Below are 18,307 nucleotides of genomic sequence, written 5' to 3' on the forward strand. Positions count from 1 at the left end.
GGAAAATGGCTGCAATGAAACAAAGAGTGAAAAATTTAAAGGGGTCTGAATACTTTCCGTACCCACTGTATATATTTAAAAAAAAACAGTAAGTGACTTTTTTCTGTCAGAGTACAATGCTTTTTTTCCTGAGATAAAAACATTTTCCTAGAAACGTACAGTGGGATTATGGTCCATTTACAGCCAGATGGCAGGTACAAGTTAGGTATTAGGTATTCAAAAAACACTACAGTACTAGAAAAGTCTTTGCCCCAGAGGGCATTAGATGAGAAGAACCTCTGTTCTCTGAATCTGATCAAACCAGGCACCATCAGCTGTTATTTGTGGACAGCTTTGTGTTGTGAAAAAAATACCTGAGGCTATTTCTCTTCTTTTAACTCCACTGGGGAATGGGCTCTCTCCCTCTTTACCGACACCGTCTCCTCCTTAACACTCCCATCGTCTGTTAGTGCCGTTGTGTCTCTTTTCCTCTCCTCCTTAATCAGGTCCCTTTTCCCCTTTTTCTTTGCTGCGATGGCATGTGGTGGTTTGACATCGGTGGCGGACTCAGAGGTGGCTTTGGAGCTCTCGCAGACAGTCGGACCCTCCCACTTTGGGATGTCCAATCCCAGCAGCTCCATCAGCTGTTTCATGACATCGTCCACATAACTATGGATACGCAGGTGTGCATGCTTGTCCTACAAGACAGAAAATTACGACGGTGAAATGTTGAAGGTGAAGATGGCGTATAAGGCACATTAGAAGAATTTATTTCCTGTAATTTTGCCTTTGATTATTGCACTGCAGTGTTGTAGTCAAGACCATCTAAACCGAGACCAAGTCATTACCAAGACCAAGACAGGACCAAGACTTTAAGGGGTTGAGACCGAGACAAGACCAGATCAACCTAATTTATTATTTGCTAAATCCCTTTGGGTGAGGGGTGGAGAGATTTCTGGGTAGATCTGGTACAGAGGCAGATTGATAACTTTAGCCAGCTAGCTTCGCTACCTTTCATTATGCTTCTTAACTTAGCCCAGATTCCTATTTTAGGTGGTCCCAGCTGTGTCGGTTAGCTTAACATTGCAGAATTTAGACAATATGTGCATTTTATTTAGATGTTTTGCAAATAAACTCTTTAAAAATATATCATAAATAAAATGTAATAAACTAAATGTTATTACCGATGATATGGCTGGAATCTCCCAGACAGCCAGAGCTTCTTCTCCTGTCATGTACATTTACTTTGGGAGTGTGTGTTAAGGGAGGGGGGGCGGAGAACGGGGGTTAACAGTAACACATTTCAAACTAGAAATGAGTCGAGTTATCGGTTGCATTTAAAGCAGGAAGCTTTACATCCACTCACAGTAATAATGTTTACACAGAATCAAACAATACACAGGCAATGTAGTGATATCCCCGAGGTTGTGGTCTGGACCGGTCTTGAAATAAAATCCTGAGCCCTCTTCATGCAAGACAGAGATAACACTGAGTAAAAATGTGGTTGATTCCGAGGCGAGACCTTCAAAAAGTGGTCTTGAGACCACTCTACAACACAAATACTAACACACTGAGGCACAGTACTTCCAGGGCCACGTTTTCCACCTACCACGTGAGTCACGTTGTGGTGCATGACTGAGACTCACGTGTTTCGTGGGTTGCAGGTTGACAATGGCCAGTTTCCCTCCTTTGCGCTTGGTGAGAAGTGGAAGGTCTCCGCTGGGTTTGATCTGCAGGGAGGTGCCCAGCGTCAGTGCCAGGTCTGCTCGTCTGGGTGCACACAGTGGAGAAATATGTCACCCACATTCTAATAGCTGTGTGTTACGAGGTCAGCTGAGTTTCCAAGGCTGGTAGAACATTTTAGTAATGAGGAAAACATTAAGGTTTTTTGGCATTTTCCAATTACATTTGAGTCACCAAGAAAATAATTACCTTGAGTAATCTGAAAAACCCAACAGATTATTTAACAACACAACGGCTGTTCTGAAGCCTTTTATATATATATATTTATTATAATACTCAACTTGAGACTGTATTTCTAATCCAGTTGGCCTGCGGAGACATGTTTCCTAGCTTTTGTTGTAAAACACAATCAAACATCAATATATAAATATAGTAGATGATGAATTGCTTTGATTTTTGATTGCATGCTACAAACGTTTCCAGCTGCCATCTTTGTGTGGATTAAGAAAAAGCAGTGTATCTTGGGAAATGGGTTCAAATTCCTTTGCGAAAGAAGGACTATTCATCCGGATGATGAGGAAAAGTCTTTTAAGGATAACTTCAGAACAGCCATAAGTGTGGCAAAATGACCTTCTGGGTTTTTGAAAGATTGCTGGGTAATTCTTTTTTAGAGAAATGTATGCTTATCGCTGTGACTCAAATGTAATGACAAGCCCTGGTATGTGCTGCTTTCAGTAACATACACATCTAGCAAAGCCATCTCCACTGCACACTGCAATATGTCATTATGAATAAAAGAGCATAAACACAGCAGCTCCACTGTGGCAGTAGTCTCCTATTCAGTGATGAGATAGAGCAAAATAGAAATTACCTGGATGTCACTCCAGTTCCACAAGTACGTGCATAAACACTTACTACGCATCAGTAATAATGCATCTATTATGGGCCACTGAGTGCCTCAAACATCCAGTTTACCTTGCTGCTTTGTAGACACACAATACAAGCTTTTTTTGTGGCTGAAGGATTGAACGGAAACATTGACACACAAGAGGCAAATGGCAACATTAAAGCAGAATGAAATTGGGATGTCAAAATAAATCAGGATACTGTGAGAGTTCCAAGACAGATGCTGAAACAAAAAGTAGACAGCCTATAATAATATAATGAGGAAACAAGCACAAAGTGCTGCAATTTTCCGTCTCACCTGCTGCTATCCTCTGCTTTGTTCAGGTCTCTGTCAGGAAGAGCATCCTCCCAATCCAGGATAGTGCTTATCAGCTTTCCTCTGTTTAAGTAAAATGATGAAGTCAGACTGATAAATGGATCATGGTAAAGTATTGGTTGTTTCATAATGCAGTGAAAGCATGTGTTACCTGCAGGCTCGGAGTCCTCTGGATCGTACAACATCACAGTAACGCCCTGTCGGTTTCAGTCCCATTACACCAATCACTTTATCTCTGACAAACTGCCTAGAAAACCAAGACTCGTACAGATTACGTCTCCATCTGACCAGATCACCTTTAGTTAAGTTACAGTTAAGAAGTGAAAGCTGCTTAAAAGCCCAGGTCGATTATAGTTTTTTATTTATTTGTAAATGACAGTGGTCCCAACTGAAGCCACATGTGAAAAACTAACCACAGTCTGCACTACCAACAGTTCACCTCAGCTGCACAACTCATTCACACATCTCAAAAACAGGCTCAGCGCAGCCAAACACTATGACAATCCTCACTGAGATACTAATTTAAGACTTTACACTAATCATTATTTCCTATGACAAAAGAGTGAAATTATAGTCTTTTCTTTTTTATTTTCTAACAGTTTGGGGGTAGACAACAATGCAATACAATCCAGTTTACACAAAAACACACACACACACACACACACACACACACACACACACACACACACACACACACACACACACACACACACACACACACACACACACACACACACACACACACACACACACACACACACACACACACGAGAAATGGATCTTAATGCCTTAATTCAACAAATTTGGGAAAATCCAATTTCCAACAAACATTTTCTTTATGAATGAATAATGTATTGTAAATAAATAAATGTTCTTCATTAAAATACAGGGGCATAACTATACACCCAATATGTTAAAATACAGGGGCATAAGTATACACCCAATATGTTAAAATACAGGGGCATAAGTATACACCCCTTATGTTAAAATACAGGGGCATAAGTATACACCCCTTATGTTAAAATACAGGGGCATAAGTATACACCCCCCTATGTTGAAATACAGTGGCATAAGTAAACACCACCCTATGTTAAAATACAGGGACATAAGTTTACACCCCCTATGTTAAAATACAGGGACATAAGTTTACACCCCCTATGTTAAAATACAGGGGCATAAGTATACACCCCCCTATGTTAAAATACAGGGACATAAGTTTACACCCCCTATGTTAAAATACAGGGGCATAAGTATACACCCCCCTATGTTACATTACAGGGGGCATAAGTATACACCCCCCTATGTTACAATACAGGGGGCATAAGTATACACACCCCTATGTTAAAATACAGGGGCATAAGTATACACCCCCTATGTTAAAATACAGGGGGCATAAGTATACACCCCCCTATGTTAAAATACAGGGGGCATAAGTATACACCCCCCTATGTTAAAATACAGGGGGCATAAGTATACACCCCCCTATGTTAAAATACAGGGGGCATAAGTATACACCCCTCTATGTTAAATTCCCATAGAGGCAGGCAACATTTAAATTTAAACAGTTAAAGGCCAGTTATTTCATGATAAAGTTCCCTTGGCCTTTGGAATTAAAAACTTAAGAATTGAGGCATTAAGATCAATTTCCAAAAGATGGTTTATTATTCATCTTTTTTATCAACTTAAGCCTGGGTGTGTAAACTTCTCAAGCCACTGTCTATATTTTTTAATTTACACACACACACACACACACACACACACACACACACACACAGTATATATATTGATTTTGTCTATTTTTCTTCTCGATTTTGTCTTCTAATTACAGGAAATGTTATGCTGTGTAGACCGTTGTTAGAGTTTCACACATATGACTCCAGTTGTGCCCATTGTCATCTAGCAATTGAAAAAAACTGTAATACACATGAATTCATACACATGAACATGATAATATAAACACAGTGGCCCCACTTTATTAGCTAGATCCGGCAACCTTTGACACGTGACAGCTTTCTTTAAGGAATCGACTCAACACAATTCTGGAAATACTCAACGGCATCATGTAGCTGTTGCAGACATCCAGTACATTTATGCCTCCGTTGGATACATTTTTTTTTAAACTGAGCAGGTCACTGGAGTGAAATTAAGTGATGTTCCTTGACTCCTTTAATGAGCGCTCTGTAAAATGATGCATTATCTTGCTGGACGTGGATTAATATGTCCGGTCTGCATGCTTTACATATTGTGTTATAGCCACATGATTTGTTTTACCCAACAGGTGTACAAGATGTTTTAGTATTTAGACCTCATCCAAGCAGATAGTACAACAGAGACATAAATGTTTGCGGCAGCTACGTGTTGCCTTTAAGTTATCGAAGAGTTTCAAGATTAAAATGCGGGTGTTTGGTGCTCACACATACCTGCCACACTTCTCACACTCCTCTACAAACATGTTTCCATGAAGCTCTGATAACATATCCCTGATGAAGAAAGAGGGAGGGAGATTACAAAGATGATATCCACTTAGATCAATTTCTACAAAGTTAATGTCAGGACTCTTCGACAAAACGTTTTCACAATCCTTGAATAAATAATCGCAGGCCTCATAGGCATCCCTGCTGTTTAGTGCCAACCAGTTTGCTTTACCAGCCTGTCCGCTGCCTCAGTGATTTCCTCAGAGAATCACCATTTTGCTGTCAGACCTAATGACTAATGGAGCACAGGGGATGAAATAGCTTCCAGAGAAAGCAAGTCTTCCAATAGGTATAAGGCTGGGTTTATGTGCTGTATTAAAAATTGGATTCTTGGCCTTGGGTTAGTCCAGTATGTTTGGATAATCCAGAGTCAGAACAAACATTTTCTATTACACTGGGCATCATTTGAAGTTACTTGAGCTCCTCCTGTTTGGCGCTGTTACAGCTGTTATCACAAAGCAGCAGCTTCGTATTTAAAACAATTAGTCACATCCAAACTTGTAACAAAATGGCATGAAACAATATGGGTTTTCTCACACAACTAACAATGGTGTACCTCTTTGTGTTTGTGTACTAGGAATGAATTGAAATAAAATGAACTATAACGTGGCTGTTTTTTTCACAATTCAAAGGAATTCTCTATATTTTCTGACCACCTTTTCCTCTAAATAAACAGCTCACGTCCACCTCTCACTTATCCATTCCCTCTCTTCTCACTGTGCTTTAACACTGAATCATTCTGCACAGCGACAGACTTAGACTTTCCTTTATTAATCCTTTTGGGACGACTCCCACAGGGAAATTGAAGAGTCCAGCAGCAGTTTTTAGCAAAAGGAATACAGCATAGAGAGAAAGAGAGAAAACAGTAATAACAGTAATAATAATTATATTATTGGTCCTACACTTGGGAAGGAGCAGCGGAGATGTAATGAAAATTGATCTAATATGTACTATATAGCATATTTTTCTTGGCATATGGAGAACATTTTCTTCCATAATTGGGTAATTTTGTGAAAATGAGGACATTTGCTGCTGTTATACAGTATTTGATAGGAGGCTACATCTTACATTTTTATACTAACGATATGTCAACTGACTTGGATACATGTTATGGAAAAGTGGTCACTCGTAGTGACAAACCCACAAAAAAATGATCCCCCGACTCTGCAGCTCCCCTTAGCGCTACGCTGCGTTTTAGCGTCTTCCAGATCCTTGTTTGGGTTTTATGGCCCGCAACATTAATGTTTTGGCTCCTTCTTACAGCTCTTGTGGAGCATTTAGAAACTACAGAGCCAGATACTTCTGTCAGGAGTTCTGACTTTTATTACTATTTGCTAACACTAACCACTTGTTAGGTGATAATTTTTGCTAAAGAGTTGCATTGGTAATGGTCATAGCACCTCAAAATAAATAAATTGCTGCTTTTCCAGCTTATGTGATGACATAAGCTTGTGTTCTTGTAAATTGTGAAAGGATAGTTCACCATTTAATGATAAATAGATTCATTGAAATGAATTGAAATAACTAGCAGATTTATCAATAATGTAAATAGTAGCCCTACACTATTTACAGCTTAATACGCTGCTAAAAAAAACTAATTACTGCTTTAAGCGCTTCTAGATGCTATGTGGTTTATCTGTGAGGTAATGTCCCACTAACCGCTATGATTTGAGTAAGCCACTCAGTGCTACAGGACAGGAGGCAGGGCGGAGTTACCGGGGGAAGCCGGATCGGACATGTAGGCCGTCCACATTCTGGCTGATGAGATACTTGAGGTAGCCTGCCCTCTGCAGTCCCAGGAGGGCCATGTGAGTCAAGCTGGGTCTGGCTTCTTCAAATGTGGTTTCCATGCGAGGTGACTCCCCCTTTTCTTCTAACGTCCACACACCCTTTGGGCCCCTGAAAGAGAATATAGTGACAAAGTGATGACTCAGGATTGAACAGGTTGTAATGCAGTGGGTAGACTGGAGGCATTACGTGTCTGCAACTGGTGCGTGGTTATGTATTCATGTATTCAATGTATCTGTACAATTCATGCTCCTTTGACTTTGTTCCTGGGTGTTTGATTGAGGGATGAACACGGCGGTCCTGCCAGCACTGGTGTGGTCTAAAACACTCTGACAGTTGCCAAGTTACTTTGAGGACACACAACTTATCTTTAGTCATCAGATGAGGGGACACATCCTGTGAATCCGCAATTTCAGCAACCACAGCCTCCTCTCTTAAAAACAGATTCTTTGCTCACTCAGCCAAAACCAGTTCAGTTGTGTGTGTGTGTGTGTGTGTGTGTGTGTGTGCGTGTGTGTGTGTGTGTGTGTGTGTGCGTGTGTGTGTGTGTGAGCAGTGGGAATATATCTTGTATTAGTTGGCCTGATTTTTTACTTAGAAAGCTTGGCTTTAATGATACTTCTGCCGAAGATCGACTCTACGTAACTGACAGCCAAACCATCCCAAACTTTCCTTTCCCGAGCCAAATTAGCCAGCTCTGACTTGGGGATCCTGAGGCATTCTCAGGCCAGGGCGGAAATATAAAGTTTCCACCTAGTCCAGGGTCTCCTCCCAGCTAAATCACCTCCCTAGGGAGGTGCCCAGGGAGCATCCATACCAGAGGACAGCCAGACGATCAAATATTAATTAAAGTCATATCTACACAGCCAACAGCTTCAGGCATGCATGAATTGTCACTGGGAAATATCTGTCATTCAAACCAGAATGACCTCAATTGATGAGAAAAACGTTATATATCTTATGTGCCACAGCTCAGCTATTACGGCAAAAACACGTGTTTGCACAGTATCAAAAGGAAATTCTTACACTCGAGGCGCCTTTCCATGGGCATGCCCCCCCACTCAGACATCTCTCCATTTGTGTAGGTATAGGTACTGAGCATGTGTGTGTAATTCAGGTCTGTGTATAATAATAACAGAGTGAAAACATTGTAATTTCCCTTGCGGGATTAATAAAGTATAAATTTGTATTATTACTACCATAACGGTAGAACACAGAATGCCTCAGGATTTTATTATTAATATCAGCTGAAAAAAAATATCAAGTACTGCCCTCATCTGCTCATACAGGGGTACTACAAGAGAAAGCTGGAGACAAGTTGAGAGCGTCCCATCATGTCTTCTATGGAAAAAAATTGTTTTCAAACTAATTGAGCATTTCTGTCCTTCAGATTATGCATCTGATTTAAGAACAGTATTTGTATAAGATGCAGTGGCACAAAGTTGGTAGTTGTCCAGAAGTTATCCCTCAGACTCATATAATCAATTTGCCAACTAATGTAGTCCCAAATTATTTAAAAAGGAATACATTATGATGGTGATGCGGTTGAGACCGGGTACAAAGAAGTGCTAGGAAAAGCAGATTAGTCCTGAGGAGTGGTAGACAGTAACTTCAGTTTAAAAACAGGAAAAAAGAAGACATCTTCTTCATTGTTTGATATTCACATGATCATAATCCATTTTTACAAGGTGGCCAAAAATCTGAAATGGAAATCATGCAGTTACATACAGTTAATAGTCCTTCTGTTATACTGTTTGTTCCTCCAACAAGGACTACCTCCAGATCGGCTGCTTTAATCTAATCAGGATTTAACCTTTCAGGGACTGGAAATAGTCCATTTCATCAGACTGCCCGGTTGTTTTTACCACCGCAATGATATTCAAACAACTTTTAGATTTTAGATTAGATTTTAGATTTACACAAAGACTTTATCTGGGACAATAATAATAAGCTGCATGCTATATTAAGTTAGTTTGAAATCAATCATAACATCCTAAAAGCAATGCCAACATAAATTTTGCATAGAGGTAACATCCTTTGCATAGATTTTGTACCAGATAGTTTTCACAGTAAAAAATATGCAAGGTAAATGCACGTAAAAAAGACTGAGCATTGTAACTGCTGGGACCTCAAACCATCTCTGTAACAAGTGTGTTGGGAGCATTTCTTTGAAAAGAAAACTTAAACTAACTTGGGACAGAATGGGTGAGGTCAGTGTTGCCTTGCTTATCATAGCTCATGAATATAAGAGAAAAGGAATTTGTGATTGTGAAAAAAGGGCTACAGGGACTTTGTTTGTGTCTCACCTGAAGTCGGGGATGCCCGCTGCGGTGCTGATTCCTGCTCCAGAGTGGACAACCAGGTACTGGGATTCTTTTATCAACTGAGCGAGGGTTTCCACCTTCGCCCTCACCTCATCAGGACTGTCAAACGTCTGCCACAGAACAAAAAAACTTCAGGTTAAAAAACAGCTGGCCGATACTGTGACAACATTTTTGAAACAGTAGCTAAATTTAAGTATTTGGGAATAATGAAGGGTTGAAAAGGGATGGTCTCATACAGTATTTTGTAGACATAGGGGTGAGAGATCTATTGTAATGTGGGTATGATGGCCATGCAGGAAGCAGCTTACTTTCACACACTTTGAACTCAATCCAAAGAAGACCAAAACATCTGTGTGTTTCTTTTGTGATATTTTTGGGGATCAGTTTGTCTATATGTATTTATGTTTGGTCTGAACCCCTTTTGTAATGTGTTGAGTGTACTTTTTTCTCTGGACCTTGAGTCTGTAAATAAAGAAATATATTGTATCCTATGACAGTTATGCAGCTTGTAAATAAAGAAGACATCGTTACAATAACAAACATTTCAAATGAATATCATGCCTTAGTGTAAATGTTGCAACAAATTACAAAATTCTTTATATACTACAACTTGAGAAGTGCATTTACTCCAGAAACTTTGCATTTGAGTTTTAAAAAAGCCTGACAAAACCAGCATGTCTGCTGTGAATAGGTTTCACTTGTGCATGGAAGTTCATGTACGATGAGTGTGCGACTTCATGTTGGGTCACTTTTAATAGAAAACTCCTCACATATTTTCCCCTTCTGTCATTGTCTAACTATTGTACCTGAGCAGGGCACTTACTAAATATGGAACAGCTTTGATAACAGAAAGATAAAGTCCGTCAAAACGCTTTATCAGAGAGGCTGATAGTATGGTTTAGGTGGAGAGTAACAAAATCTAGTCACAATTCTGATGCATTGGTACTTTTCCATTTAATATATCTTAATACTTCTGCTATTCTACATATCAGACTACAATATTGAACAAGTTGCCCATTTATTTCTTAGACTTAGAGACTTCTCTTTATTAATCCTTCCTTAATAACAACAACAACCACCACCCCCTTTTGTAAATAACTACATATAATTATCTCCTTTATCTAATTGCTATGGTTACTGTTCTTTACCATGCTTGAGCCTCTCGTGTAATCTTATCAGCAATGCAAGTCTTACATGTAAAACGTATGGCTACAACAGAAAAGTGGAGACAGTGGCGTCTTTAGAGACAATATTTAACTCATACAATTTATACATAGGCTCATAATATGACGCATTGCTAGTTAAAGGTTGCACCAACAGGACGAGCTACAACTCTGCGTACCCTAGCTACACACGCTATTGCTATTAGCCATTAGCTAATGACGTTTAATGAATGTACAAATCACGCCATTCATAATAACAAAGACTAATTATGCTTTTGACAACCTCAGTGCTTTCTGTTGTTAGCTAACATGTCCACACTTGTCTTTAGTAAAAATTGCAATGCATACATTTTCCCTGCCATGTAGTATTTTTACATTGAATTAACTGTTTAAATGTGTTAAAACGAACTAACGACCGAACATGAAGCAGGCATCCTCGGCTAACTTGCTAGCATATGATTACAAGCTAACTACCAAACGTTAGCTCACGTTAGCTAGCTTTTACCTCGGGAAGTCCGCAAACGCCTTTATCTGCGTACGGTGAGAGCCCGGCAGCATAATTCACAGACATGGCTGTTGTTTTATAGCTAGTATCTTTATTATATTTGTTTAGAAAGCTGTTCCTGTATCATAGCAACATACGGCGGAAGCTCCCAGGCAGTTTGACTTAAAATTGCTGTTAGCGTGACGTCATCCGTGAGCGACGATATTTAAAAAAAAAACATTGAGAAATAACCCTAGCGCACTGCAACTCCACGCAACTGTACGCTGCACAGAAAGTTGTCCTATTTCTTCATACTATAGCAATACCCCGACAACATGGTTGAATACAGAATGTACGTTTGTGAAAAACTTCCCCATCATAAGTTGTCACACTATGTGAGGTAAACATGTAGAAAAGAGGAGGCTTTTTCATTACATTCATTTCTGCAGTTCTGTAATTGAAGTAGTTATAACAGTAATTACTGTTAAATTACAGTAAACTACTGGCAGCTTGAAACTGTTACTCTACAGTAAACCTACTGTGATCTACAACAACAGTCCATTACGGTAAATATTTTTCAACAGAAAGCTTTTGCAAGATTCCTGTCCTCTGTCATTTGTCACAGCGGCAGTGAATCAACCACAGGGCACGTTTGGTCATATTTGTTTTCTGACTTCAATACCATTGAAGCTCGCGATCGTCGCATTTCAGTCGTATCAAAAGACATGAGAGATGAAATGTACCGACATGGGATAATTTACCTCTATGAAAAGCTGCACATGGGCAGTATATCTAATTGGTGAATCAGGGTAGCCTGGATGCCAGCCGACGTAGCCCCGCCCACAACATTTGAGGTTGGGAACTTCGGTGTGAGAGGCTCCTCCCTCCCTCCCTCCCTCCTCCCTCCCTCCTCCATACCATTGAAGCTCGCGATCGTTGCATTTCAGTTGCATCAAAAGACATGAGAGATGACATGTACCGACATGATATGGTTGACATCTATGAAAAGGTGCACGCTCCCAAAACAGGATAATCATAGACTGCACTGCAACACTTTGCGTATTATTTCCAATAAATCTTTATTATTCAGTTATAAATAGCCAAAAAACAACAACAAAAAAACAGGTGAATAAAACAATATGGTGACAATCCATATAAGTTACCTTTGAGGCAGACAACCAACTCTGCAAAGAAATAAAAAAATAACGGAGATAGTTGCTTAGAGGGCAAAATGTCCTGATTTTGTCCACCGGCCAAACAGCTAGCAAAGGTTGATATTTTACCAGCCACTCAATAGAAATCTACTGTTGGCTGATGAGTGAAGCAATGCAACCAGCCACTTGCATATTTAGCCAGTATTTGGCTGGTGGATGGCCGCTCATTTTGTACCCTAGTTGCTTGTCTTAATTGTTTTATCATATGTAATTCATTATCCTGAGAAATTCAGTATATAGTCCTAATTTGAGTAAATTAAAATACTGCTAATGCAAAACGACACAGAACAAACCCATAAACTCTAAAAAAAAAAAAAAAAAAAAATGATATCAAACCCCATCTATCTAACCTGACACAAACAACAGAAGTGAAAATATAACATGGAAGCCTTGTTGTCTACGTCCAGGCTGAACAGCTTTGATAATCCTGACCGATACTGCAACACCTACACCTTTCGACAGACACTTTTCCTACAGAAGCCTTTTTTTTTCCTCCAATCAAACCTAATAATCGCATCACATAAAATCATTTTCAAGCAAAATATTGCAGGCATAATTTCTAACCAAAGAAAGAGACTGAAATAACAAAGCCTGCAAATGAGAGAACAAAGGCGAGTTTACAACAGACCGTCAGAAAAGGTTGTGGGCTTTCTTTCCACTGCTTTAGGTCTTTGGCTCCGCCAGGCCTCTCAGAGAGCAAACCTGAGGAGAAATACAATTCTGAAAAACACCTCTACGCACACTTAAATCTGACCTACTTCAAATAACATAACCCCACACTCAAAATGACAAGAGAAACACATCCAACAGTATCCAGAGGAAACACAGCAAAAGATCTGGTTACCCAACTTGTTCCCGCTGACTCAGCTTGCCAGTCGGTCCTCCAGATAGAAAAGTCCTCTGGGATCTCAGTCAACAAAAAGTCTTTCTTCTCAGCGAGCTGAAAACAGATCATGATGAAGGGATACAGTCCATCAGTGAAAAGGGACAAAAAAGAAAAAAAGGGTCCCCGACGATGTTCTGGCATGCACAAGAACTTTGTGACGTCCTGTGACATCCCGTCATATCAACGCAAGAAAGGTTGTTGCTCTTGGGAAGGTCTGATTGAATGGATTTGCAGTAGATCGTTCAGTACAAACAGGCTGCTTGAAGTCCTCAATCTTCTGTCAGTCACTAAGACCAACTACTGGTCAGCAACACCGAGTTACAATTACAGATATGCAAGAGAGAGGCTGAGCAACGTTTGGAAGTGTTTACACCAGTGCAAATGTTGCTATTGGTAAAAGTGGTATTAACCCCACAATACTATAATCATACAGGGGACTGAACAACTCAGAAGGATTAGGTAATATTCTCTCAAAGTAAGTTTTAGGTGATAATGAAATTACGTCTGCACTGATGAAACTGGTGACTTTTGTGCTGGTGCAAATTTTGACCAGGTCTGACCCTTACACAACGGTGCATTGATTTTTGCCTCTGAAAATAATTCAGAGGGTCAGGAAAAAACGGCTCTTTTCGATTGGTTTTAGTTCTTCCAAACCACGAACTTCTGGCGACCCGGACTGAACAACGGCTAGCGTTTGTCAGCTAGATTGGGGATGTCATCAAAAAAAAGCATGTCACGACTCCTCGTTGCCGGAGTCGTCTTCGTCGTAGCAGCAATCGCCGTCCTCGCCCTCCACGTCGTCATCGTCGTCGTAGTAATAGTCGTAGAAGAGGTCGGAGCCTTCGTCGGGGGCCGGGGCGCGCGTGCGGACGCAGTACTCGGCCAGCGTGGTGGGCACCTTCACGCCGTCGCGCTCAGCTTCCGCCTTGGTGGCCATTACCTGTTTCCTAAAGGGAGACATTTAAGAATATTTACGATGACAATCGGCAAAGTAGCTCTTCAAATTTTGGTCAAGTCTTGTGAGAAAAGCTTTTGTAAGTGATGATAATAATAAAGTGCGACTGTTCACCTGATGATCTCGACGTATTCCCGGTCCTTGCCCTTGCTGTCCCTCCATTTGCGGTACATGACGGAGGCGTCCACATTGGCAGGAGAGAAGGTGTTGGGCTCATTCAGCAGCGAGATCACACTCAGCAAAATGGTCCTGGAAGCAAACACAAAAGGCGAGCGTTAAACCCAACACACTCTCCAGAGATGAGTGACGTGGCCATTTTGAACAGGACAGAAACATTAATCATTACTTTGATTACCAAATGTCAAGTCATTTTTATTTATATAGCACATCTAAAACAACGTTAGCTGACCCAGAGTGCTTTCCAGTCCAGGCCGGTGATTTAGGATCTGCCTCGACTAAAGGTAAACAACGTTGAAGAAATTGATGGTGCACAACAAGCAACACAAAATGTAATCCCAAACAACTCACATGAATGATGAACCCAAAGTCAAAGCAATGGAATAGTTAGGCGAGAGTGAATAAAATCAACTACGGATTAAAAAGCAGTATGAGGGACGCCCGGAGGGCTCAGTTGGTAGAGCGGGCGCCTATACAGAGGTTGGCTCCTCGACGTAGAGGCCGCGGGTTCAACTCCGACCTGCGGCCCTTTGCTACATGTCGTCCCCCCTTTTTATTCTTCAGCTGGCCTGTAAATAAAAAGGCCTAAAATCCCCCCAAAATTCTTAAAAATAAAAGCAGTAATAGAGGTAGTTTTAGTTGTTAAATCTACACATCTGACACATACATTACAGTGTGCTATAAACTATTTACTAATTGTTTATGTACCATTTATGCTAAATAGGAGGTTTAAAATAAAGTTTTGCCAACTAATCAATCATTGATGAATTATTTCAGCTGTAGTGTGGTATTTCCTCCGATACTGCCTAAAACGCTGGTATCGGTAAGTACGAGTTTATCCACCGATACCACATACTAAAGCGCTAAAGAAAACCTACGTTAAAAGTAGTTTATTTATGTTCTTTTTCTGTTATAACTAACTGTCAAACTGGATAGCTTTGTGGCATTCATTTTTTGTGTTTGTTTAGGTTTCACAAAGAGTTTAACGTGAGCCAGACCGACAACAAAGAGAAATCATACCACATCCATACAAGGATAGTAGTATACAGCTGTCAAAATATAATCAAATATATGACACGCTGGTCTCGGATGATACGCAGGTTGAGGTATCAGAATCAGTCTCCGGAAGCAAAAGATCTCTAGTGTGAATACATGAACATACACTCTATTGATACTATTAGGTACACATTAATGATCTAATGCAATCCAGTACAACAGCTCTGCCACATATTCCATCTTGATGAATCGTATAATGGCCAGTAACTTTCAAAGAGGTGTTCATTTAAGTATACTGTATGTTTACTACCGAGGGGGTAGTTAGTTATTAGTTTTGTTCCTCTGTAAAGTTATTATCATCACCTATGTGACTTATTCACATCAATACTAGAAATTATGCTTTGATTTCCCACGCATGTGTGCGCTCATTTACAAAAGAAACTTAACAAAGCCTTGATACATTTTCTCATATAAAATTGTACATGTATCCTATTGTTCACACACACACACACACACACACATGATTTGCTCTATAAATTCCTTATAAAGATTTTCTTTGTGACAGAGTTGCGTGAGCTCAGTTCAGGTGCAGCTTTAATTTTTAGCAGCGATGGAGGATTTCCTGATGTAGGTGCCCTTAATAAATGATTGCTTAAGAAATTATTTGGGAAGAAACGGTGAGCTAACACAAATCCACCAGGAAGCACCGTTGAATTATTTTACACAGATGGTGTAATGCATACATGTTTTGCAGGTCTACAAATATTGCACAACAAACCAATAAAGGGCTGGCCAAAAACAGATCACATTACACATGTGATGCTGAATAAGCAGATATGAATGCAATGTCTTAAGAGACTCCACTGAAGACATCTCCAATGTGATGAGGACATGAATAAGGTCAATAATTCAAGTGGTTGAGAGAAGAAAAGAAGGGAGGAGAGACACATGAAGAGAGAAGATGAGGGCGTGTGCTAACCGGACATTCTGGGTGGGATTCCACCTCTCTGAAGGCAGCTCTCCACTTTGCGGGTCATCCACTGGAGGGTGCAATATAGAAATACACACATCTCCATTCTAAAAAGAGAGGAAATAAACTGCTTTCAATATGGGATGCATCATATAAAAACGGAAGGATGTTAAATTGTGATGAGGGCACGAAAAGGCATCACATTTCCTATTATATAACAGAATCAGGGTGTGCTATGTCACCTCATAGATGTTGGGGTGCCACATCTTGGTGAGGAACCGGAAGGCAGGTGGGGAGTATGGGTAGTCAATGGGGAACTTGATCCGAGCCTGGGGCACACAACAGGTCTTTACATGTGGTAGTGCACTGTAGTACTACAGTTTACTCTATGGCATATTTTACTGAAAGACTTTAAGTGTTTATCATGGTCTATGTTTTAATGACATGCCAGATGTGACAATTTCCCACCTTGTTGGACATAATAAAAATGTTCTTACCTTAAAATACCCCCCTTCGTAATGAGTGTTTGGGGGTCCGAAAATGGCCACTTCCCAGTTGTACATATCAGCCTCGTCCACCAGTGTTATTTTGAATCCCTCGACGGGCTCCTCCTGAAGGCTCTTCATCTCCAACATGAGTGCTTTCTGTGAACTGGCAACATGAGTGTGGTCGTGTTGCGCCATATCAAACTGGGTGGCTTTCAATATTATCTCGAGTCGACAGCTGACGGGTTTGGATACGCGAACACGGCTAAGTTAGCCTAACTAGCCAAACAACCCGCTGACACTGAATAACAACTTGTCTGTTGTCGACGTTCGGAGACAATGAAACAGGCCAAACCTGACGGGCCAAGTCACAAAGGTTGCGTTGTTTTGTCTCGAAATGAGATAAATTATTTACTAATGTCAAAGCTCTGAAATTGTTTAACGGACCGAACCATTGTGGCGGACCAACGCATCCAGCTTTAGTTTATCTAACGTTACCTGGCAGGGCAGGCACGGATATATAAGCCGTAAATCTACTGGTAGCTGCTGGCTAATGTAACTAGCTAGCTAACGAGCTGTACCTGACGGACCAGCTGAAGACGAGTTTACCGGGGCGCGAATACTTTCTAACTAACTATGAGGGTCAAATTAGAAAATCAAACACAACTATTGATCTGAACTGCTAGAAAACAAAACCTCTAACGACAGTAGTCAGAAATGTGGCTGATATCGCCCTAACAGAAGGACTGGATAAAGAAGAATGTTGCTGTAAGGACTCTCGTGTGCCCTCAACACAGGCAACGGCGCCTTGTGTTGTCTGGGATTTGTAGTCCACGCGTTTATAAACATGACTTTTAACCGTAAAAAGTGAGCAAGAAGCTACACAATTACGTATAAGAACACACAACTATATAAATAAAATGTGAACTACGAGGAACTATTTGAGCGGTTAACATTATTCTTTGAACTATTCATGTAAGAGTGAATGTGGACAACTACATTTGTCAGTTTCCTGACGTCACCAAAACACGAGTGTTGTTGTGTTTCTGAAAAGCAGCTCTGACCTAATTTCACTCTGACATTATTTGGACAAAATAACACATGTATATGTTGTCAAATTGATTTAAGATGTCCCGTGTCCTATAAAAACCATTAAACAAGTGGTTTTTATTAATACTATATTTTCTCAAATTATACTCGTGACGTCTAGAATGTGCGCCTTTTTTAGAAAGCCCCTTTATAGCTTTCTGCTGCCTGTAGAATTTGAAACAAACTACCACATTTTTTAAATAAGGGTAAGTGTGTTAGAGTCCGGCATGAATATCAACTTACTTTATCAAATATTTGACAAATTCACAAGTATACTTGAGTATTTGTACATATATTTGTATATACTTTATTTAGAGAACAACAGTATGCAACTGTCCAAGGTGCCTATTGAAATACATGTTTGTTTAAAGCTGTTATATTGGTTATTGTCCAAATTTTGGTAAAAAGTCCGCCCATT

At 40.2% G+C, this 18,307-nt stretch overlaps 2 protein-coding genes across 2 annotated transcripts; both read right to left on the reverse strand.

The window, feature by feature from the left end:
• Positions 1-83: 83 nt before the first annotated feature.
• On the reverse strand, positions 84-11,339 carry sirt6 (sirtuin 6). The gene is made up of 8 exons (XM_034888465.1): positions 11,139-11,339; positions 9,453-9,580; positions 7,075-7,257; positions 5,305-5,364; positions 3,036-3,131; positions 2,867-2,947; positions 1,626-1,749; positions 84-677 (listed from the first exon to the last, which is right to left on the reverse strand). Exons 1-8 carry the CDS (start codon positions 11,202-11,204, stop codon positions 360-362), a joined length of 1,056 nt encoding a protein of 351 aa, XP_034744356.1. The 5' UTR covers positions 11,205-11,339; the 3' UTR covers positions 84-359.
• Positions 11,340-12,179: 840 nt separating this feature from the next.
• On the reverse strand, positions 12,180-17,616 carry LOC117954518 (ubiquitin-conjugating enzyme E2 R1-like). The gene is made up of 5 exons (XM_034888396.1): positions 16,813-17,616; positions 16,558-16,644; positions 16,325-16,422; positions 14,287-14,421; positions 12,180-14,164 (listed from the first exon to the last, which is right to left on the reverse strand). Exons 1-5 carry the CDS (start codon positions 16,996-16,998, stop codon positions 13,951-13,953), a joined length of 720 nt encoding a protein of 239 aa, XP_034744287.1. The 5' UTR covers positions 16,999-17,616; the 3' UTR covers positions 12,180-13,950.
• Positions 17,617-18,307: the final 691 nt, after the last annotated feature.

The sequence above is a fragment of the Etheostoma cragini genome, chromosome 12, assembly GCF_013103735.1.
Source record: "Etheostoma cragini isolate CJK2018 chromosome 12, CSU_Ecrag_1.0, whole genome shotgun sequence".
NCBI lineage: Eukaryota > Metazoa > Chordata > Actinopteri > Perciformes > Percidae > Etheostoma > Etheostoma cragini.

Excerpts from the sequence above, each read along its gene's own strand:
- sirt6 (XM_034888465.1), bottom strand. The coding sequence starts at position 11,204 with ATGTCTGTGAATTATGCTGCCGGGCTCTCACCGTACGCAGATAAAGGC. Across the intron at positions 9,581-11,138 it reads GCGTTTGCGGACTTCCCGAG|ACGTTTGACAGTCCTGATGA; the intron begins GTAAAAGCTAGC and ends GTTCTGTGGCAG. Across the intron at positions 3,132-5,304 it reads GAGTGTGAGAAGTGTGGCAG|GCAGTTTGTCAGAGATAAAG; the intron begins GTATGTGTGAGC and ends TTGGTTTTCTAG.
- LOC117954518 (XM_034888396.1), bottom strand. The coding sequence starts at position 16,998 with ATGGCGCAACACGACCACACTCATGTTGCCAGTTCACAGAAAGCACTC. Across the intron at positions 16,645-16,812 it reads ACGAAGGGGGGTATTTTAAG|GCTCGGATCAAGTTCCCCAT; the intron begins GTAAGAACATTT and ends TGTGTGCCCCAG. Across the intron at positions 14,422-16,324 it reads AATCCCACCCAGAATGTCCG|GACCATTTTGCTGAGTGTGA; the intron begins GTTAGCACACGC and ends GTTTGCTTCCAG.